General features: G+C 43.1%; 1 protein-coding gene across 1 annotated transcript; it reads right to left on the bottom strand.

Annotated features, from left to right (window-relative positions):
- Nucleotides 1-2002: 2002 nt before the first annotated feature.
- On the bottom strand, nucleotides 2003-4798 carry LOC114299190 (uncharacterized). The gene is made up of 4 exons (XM_082868128.1): nucleotides 4412-4798; nucleotides 3863-4216; nucleotides 2547-2735; nucleotides 2003-2389 (listed from the first exon to the last, which is right to left on the bottom strand). The coding sequence occupies exons 1-4, from the start codon at nucleotides 4796-4798 to the stop codon at nucleotides 2003-2005; spliced, it is 1317 nt and encodes a 438-aa protein (XP_082724254.1).
- Nucleotides 4799-7337: the final 2539 nt, after the last annotated feature.

Genomic DNA, 7337 nt, shown 5'->3' with positions numbered 1-7337 from the left:
ATGTTTAGAATAGCCGAGCCTGCTATAGTTGCATTTTTGCATGTGTTGCATTAGGCATTTCCGTATAATTAGGATTATGCATGGATTTCTAATTAGCTTCTGTTTTGGCTTGGAGTACTCGGTAAGTTTTATGCTTTAGCATCCTTGCATGCGTGCGAGTGACTGCCATGAATAGCATGCTTACCATGAGGCTATATGCTTATGTGATATAACTGCCTGAATGCTTGTGGATGAAGGTTGGGTTATTTGAATTGGAATAATTCATCAAATGTGTGTTTTAAGCCCACTAGATAGTGGCAAAATCATGTTTTTCTAAGCCCACCTGAGGGTGGCAAATCCACGTCTTAGCCTACTTGCGGGTAGCACCATCAAACCACTTTAAAAAAATAAACATGAAATGTTTTGTTCCAATTCAGACGATCCAGTTTATACTTGTATGCTGTGCGCATCACATAGTAAATCTAGGCTAATAACCGGAATAAGAACGCATAATGTTTTCAAAAATAGATATCATGGTTAGTAGATGCCGATCTTTGATCAGGCGAGCAGGGGTGCTCACGAAGTGACCTTCCCCAATCGTACCCAAGTTCCCGAGCCGAGGCAACTTTGGTGATGACGGACACGTGGCCTTAGGCAAACGAGTCAGGGTTTCCTAAATTTCCCCAAAATAAAATATTTAGGTGGTGACTCTGTATCTGGCAAAGCAGTCCATGTTTGGCACTTCTTTCAAAATCTGTTTTCTCAAAACGATTTGCCGGATTTGGACTCTTTGGTTCAGACTTAGAACCGTGACAATTTGAGAGTCCTGAACTGTAGTGAGCCCAATATCGAACGGAACGGGGGACTCGTTCCCTCCCGGGGCGTTCGGGGATGTCTACACACATTAGTGGCCTGCAACCATAAGTAATGGCCGACAGCCAATAAAAGGGGCCGGTAGGCCACAAAAGGTTGCAGGCTTGAAAATCTCTGGTTTTGGTCAAAAAACAAGGCAACAATGGTGAAAGGTTTGAAGGCTCAAAGCTGTGGCATTCCACTGAGGACTTCGAGCACTTATCAAGCATATACACTCATCATTGGGTGCGCAAGTAGTGAGGTCCAAGTAGTAAGGGCGGTCAAAAATGGGGTGTTTACACTAACCTTGAACTCTCTTGGGTTGACCTTCTTGTTGTAAGCCCTAGCAAGTTGTTACTGGTATGCCCCCAGCCGAACTGCAATTCTCTCCCTTCTTTCTTTCAATAAATCCATATCTCGGGCTAAGAATGCCTCATTGGTCCTATCTTTCACCCTCTGGGTTTTGATTCCAGGGATGCTAACTTCTAGTGGGATAACTGCTTCAGTGCCATAAGCTATGGCAAAAGGAGACTCCCCAGTTGATCTTCTCGGCGTAGTTCGATATGCCAATAGCACATTAGGCAATTCTTCCACCTACTTCCCTTTCACTACTTCCAGCCTCTTCTTGATCCCATCCAAGATAGTCTTATTGGATGCTTCTGCCTGACTATTGTGCCATAAGCTATGGCAAAAGGAGACTCCCCAGTTGATAATCTCGGCGTAGTTCGATATGCCAATAGCACATTAGGCAATTCTTCCACCTACTTCCCTTTCACTACTTCCAGCCTCTTCTTGATCCCATCCAAGATAGTCTTATTGGATGCTTCTGCCTGACTATTGCTCTGAGAGAAACTTGGAGCAGAGTAATAGTTCTTCATTTTGTATTTTGCACAGAAATTTTTGATTAGCTTACTGTCAAACTGTATACCATTACCTGCTATTATTGCCCTTGGATCCCAAACTTGGTGATGATGTCCTTCCATATGAAGTTCTTCATATCAATATCTCGAATCTTTGTAAGGGGTTCAGCCTCTACCCATTTTGTAAAGTAGTCTGTGACTACTAGCAAGAACTTTCTTTGTTCGGTTGCCTGTAGCAGTGGTCCCACTAGGTACATGCCTTACTGGGAAAATGGCCAAGGGTTGGATACTGGGTTCAAATCTGCTGCTGGTTAATGTATCAAAGGTGCAAACGTTTGACAGTTCTCGCACTTTCCAACATAGGCTTCAACATCCTTTTGCATGTAGGGCCACCAGTACCCTTGAGTGATGGCTCGTTGAGCAAGTGATCTGTCTATAGCATGGCTTCCACATACATCTTCATGAATTTCATACAAAAAGTCCTCAACCTGGGAGGGATGCACACATCTCAAAAGGGGCCCGGTAAAGGACCTTTTGTAGAGATGGCCTTCTGCTATTAGGCTAAACCTGGCTGACCTCAATCTTGTCTTGTGCGCCTCTTTTCTGTCATCTGGCAGCTTGCCATCCATGAGGAACATTACCATTGCATCCATCCAGCTTGGTCCCATCTCCACACATATTGCTTCGTACTCTGTGATCTACACTTGGGTCTGACAAATAATCAACCATTATTGTCCTTGCCTCACCTGATTTCATTGCACTAGCCAGGTTGGCGAAGGCATCGGCGTAACTGTTGTCATCTTGGCTAACCTACTGTAGTCGGCAATTATAGAACAGTGTGAGCAACTTGACAACCTCTTTGACATAGGCTATTATTCTTTCATCTTGGGCTACATACTTGCTTGTTGCTTGATTCACAATAAGTTGAGAGTCGCAGAAGACTACCACCTCATCGGCTTCCATTGCTGCTGTTAACTTCAACCTTGCAATTAGTGCCTCATACTCTGCTTCATTGTTTGAGGCCTTGAACCTCAAACAAATAGACTGCTCTAACATTTGCCCATTTAGTGATACTAACACTACTCCTGCCCCCGCTTCTTGACGGTTTGAACTTCCATCAACAAACAGGCAGATGAAGTCACCGATGTAGATGTCGCAGGGCTTTGGTTTCTCTTCTTTCTTCTGTTTTGTTAGAGTGCGGTTCTTGGGCCCCAGTTGGGTTTCTTTCTGCTCCCCTGGGCATCCCAAGCCGCGGTTCATCGGAGTCCAATGCGGGATGGCACCAAGGGTGAACTCGGCCACAAAATTAGCCAGAACCTGGCCCTTAATTGTTGTTCTGGGCCTAAATTCCAAGTCATATTGGCCCAACAATACTTTCTATCTGGCTACCTTGCCTATCAGATCTCCCTGCTGCAATAGGAACTTCAAAGGATGCTCAGTTAGCACCACAATCTTGTGGGCTTGGAAGTAGTGATTCAATTTTTCGAAGCCATCACCAGGGCTAGTGTTAGTTTCTTTAAGGCCAGGTACCTGGTTTCTACACCTGCTAGGGTCTTACTTACATAGTATACTGTCTTATGTTCTCTTTCGTCCTCTCGGATTATTACCGTGCTTACTATGTGTTTTAAAACTGCCAAGTATAGGAACAATTCTTCTCCAGGTACTGGATTTGATAGAACTGGAGCTGTTGTCAGGTACTTTTTCAAGTCGGCTAGGGTGACTTCGCACTCTTCCATCCACAAAAAATATGTGTCCTCTTTTAACAAACTAAATGGTTTACACTTATCAGAATTTCGGCTGATAAACCTGTTTAGGGCTGCTGCCTTGTCAGTCAAAATTTGGACTTGCTTGGCTGATGTTGGACTTTTTAAATCAAGGACGACCTTGATTTGATCTGGGCTTGCCTCAATGCCCTTTCTGGTGACCAAGTATCCCAGGAACTTACCAGACCTGACTCTAAATGCACATTTCGAAGCATTGAGTCGGAGCCGATAGGTTTTGAGGATATCAAAAAATGTTTTCAAGTCGGCTAAATGATTCCCATGTTCTTTAGTCTTCACGATCATGTCATCAATGTACATTTCTATTGTTTTGCCAATGAAATGTATGAACATCTTGGTCACCAACCTCTGGTAGGTTGCTCCTATATTTTTCAACCAAAAAGGCATCACTCTGTAGTAGTACAACCCTTTTGGAGTGATAAATGCAATCTTCTCCTCGTCAGGGGGATATATTGCTATCTGGTGGTATCCCTTGTAAGTATTCAGGAAGCTCATCCTCCCATGCCCTGAAGTAGCATCCACCAGCTGATCAATTTTAGCCAGAGGGAAGCTGTCTTTAGGACAAGCCTTATTCAGGTTGGTGAAGTCCACGTAGACCCTCCACCTTTCATTCTTCTTTTTCACAACTACTATGTTGGACAACCAAGTTAGGTAGTTCACCTCCCGAATAGCATTGGCTTCCAACAGCTTGTCTACTTCCTCCTCTACTGCCTCTACATGAATCAATGTCGGCCTCCCTGCCCACTGAATGACAGGTTTAGCCAATCTGTCGACATTGAGCATATGGCATGTGACCTCGGGGTCAATGCCTGGCATCTCATATGGTGTCCAGGAAAATACTTCTATGTTGGCCCGTAGGAAAGCCTCTAACTCCTTTTCCTCCTCCTTGGTTAGGCCTGAGCTAAGAAGGAAGAAGCGCTCTTCATCCCCTTCTTGGACCAGAATTTTCTTCAAGGCTTCCTCGCTCTTCTTGGCCAGTTCATTGCCGACATCATCTAGGACTTCCATGTCCTTGTCCTTGATTTCCACCTTTTTTGCCTCTCGTACATTGCAGTTGGATTTCATTACTGTCATGGAGCAATTCTTTGCCTGCACTTGATCCCCTCTGACTTCCTCAATCCATTGTTCAGTTGGAAATCGTAACAATTGGTGTAGTGTTGAGGGAATAGCCCTCATTGCGTGCAGCCACGGTCTTCCCAATATAGCATTGTACGGGGAGGAGTAATCAATTACCCTAAATTCTATGCTAACATTTCTGGGGCCTGCCTGCACCTCCAAATTTATGGCTCCCAGAGGCCATGTCGGCATTCCATTGAACCCAACCATTGGGCTGTCTGACTGCTCTAAATCTTCTCGGTGAAGGCCAAGCTCCTTGTAACATCTGACATATATGATGTCACAAGAGCTACCTTGGCCAATCAGAATGCACCTTACTTGGCATTCTCTAATATTGAGGGTCACTACCAGAGCATCGTTGTGTGGATGCTGCACCATGTCTAGGTCTGCCTCTGTAAAGGACATCATTGGTCCCTGGTACTCGTTTGTCTTGGGCCTCTTTTGCTGGACCTGATACACGTGCTGTAAGTGCCTTACCTTTTGGGCCTCTCCTCGCATATCATTCTCATTAACCTTCAAATGAATCACATTGATCACCTGAGGTTTTGCTTGCTGTGGTGGTGGCGGTGGTGGTGCCGTTGGTGCTTGGGGTAGCCTTACCTGTTTTTCTATTGTTCTGGCCTTATCTACTAGGTCTCACAGATGGCCCTGTCTGGCCAGATCCTCTAAGTGCGTCTTCAGAGCCCTACATCCCTGAGTCAAGTGTCCATCCTCATTATGGTAGGCATAGTGCTTCCTAAGGCTCCTTCCCATAAACTCGCCAGGGACCTTCTCCGGCGCTCTATAATACGGTTGGTTCGTGATCCTTTCTGGAACTTTATAAATCGGGATCCGGAACAAAGTGGTGACTACCTGTGCGGCCCTCAGCCTTGTTTCCTGCTTGTTAAAACCAGTATTACCTTGGCCTCACTTCGGCGAGCCGTTTCTCTTCCCCTGCTTTGGCATTTTCATTCCCGACGTATCCTCTCCTGCTTTGGCATATTTCTCGATCTGTGCCATGAGCTCCTCTATACTTTTTGGTAGAGTTTTTTCCTACGACTTTCGAAATGGGCATTCATTCTCTAGGCCGTTTTTTAAAGACATAACCGCTAACTTCTGGTTGAATCTCGGTATTCGGTTGAACACCTTAAAATACCTTTTGGCATAAGCCCTGAGGCTTTCATCCTTGCTAATTTTCAGAGCCATCAGGGAGTCTACCCTTAGTGGTTACAACTTGTTTGTAACAAACCTAGACACAAATATCTTGGCTAGGCCTTCCCAACTCTTCACAGTTCCTTTTGGTAACTTGTGAAACCAATCGAATGCGATCTTCCCAAAGGATGAGGGAAACACCTTGCACAGCAACTGTTCGTTCCCGGTATACAAAGCCATTGAATTCAGATATAAGTCGACGTGAAAGTTCGGATCGGACTTATCGTCATAAATCTGGAACCTCGACATATGGAACTGTAGCTCGACTTTTTCGCGCCCCCCTTTCGGAAGTTCGAAATAAGCCTTACAGTTTAGACTCCAGCGGTTCTGAATCTAACCTCACAAGTGCAATGTGAAACTGATAAACACCAAAGAGTCCTAATTCGACAAATCTTTTGGAAAATCAATTTTGAATCAAATTGCCAAAAATGGACTGCTTTGCCAGATACAGAGTCGCTACCTAAATATTTTATTTTGGAAAAATTTAAGAAACCCATGACTTGTGCCAAAGGCCACGTGTTCGTCATCACCAAAGTTTCCTCGGTTCAAGAACTTGGGTACGAGAGGGGAAGGTCATGAATACATTTGAGCACCCCCGCTCGCCCGATAAAAGATCGGCCTCTACTAATCATGATATGAATCTTATTTATATTACATGCTCTTGTTCCAGTTTTATTAGGCTAGCATTTACTATGTGATGCGCACACACACAAGTATAGACTAGCTTGCCCAAATTGGAACAATTCAATTTCATGTTTGTTTTGCAAAATTGTTTCAAAATATCGACCACTTGAAAAAGTGATCGCATATAAACATTGCTCAAATTATTCTAATTCAAGCAATTAGCCTTCATCCACAGGCATTTAAACAGTTTAACAAGTAAGCATTTAGCCTCATGGCAAGCATGTTAGACATGGCAATCACTCACACTCATGCAAGTATGTTAAAGTGCTAAAAACTCACCTAGTACTCCAAGCTAAGATAAAACAAAAGAGTTAGAAAAATGCATATTCCTAACTATACAAGATGACTAATGCAACACATACAAAGAATGCAATTAATAGGCTCGGTTACTAATATGGCATGTGATTCAATTGGATAATATGCGGTTAAACACGTATTCAAAGAATGTTTTTAATCAACAATGCAGTTAGAATGATGAACTGAGCCTCGTGCATATAAGAAAAATGAATGGATGCAAACATGCGATATGCTAATTGAAATGTGATGCCCCAAATCTAACCATCAAAAGCAGATAAATAAAAAGGAGAAAGACGTAGGGTTGGAAGACATAAACATTATTACAACATGCTCTCATGAAGGAGAGTCCGAATGAATTAAGCTAAGTAGCTATCTAAGCTACATAAGCTAAGATAATTAAGCTAATTATTACAAAACTTGAATGGATAATTAACTAACTATCTAAGCTAATTAAATATTACATCACAAACCAATTAGCTACAACTAAGCTAATAAATATTACAACACAAACTAATTAGCTACAACTAATTAATTACAACGAACAAATGATTAATTGCTAATTAAACTAATTAACTAG

Source organism: Camellia sinensis, chromosome 5, assembly GCF_055761805.1.
Source record: "Camellia sinensis isolate YWXY chromosome 5, ASM5576180v1, whole genome shotgun sequence".
In the NCBI taxonomy this organism is placed as follows: domain Eukaryota; kingdom Viridiplantae; phylum Streptophyta; class Magnoliopsida; order Ericales; family Theaceae; genus Camellia; species Camellia sinensis.
The sequence above is the reverse complement of the archived record's forward strand: the minus strand, read 5'-3'. Positions and strand labels throughout refer to the sequence as shown.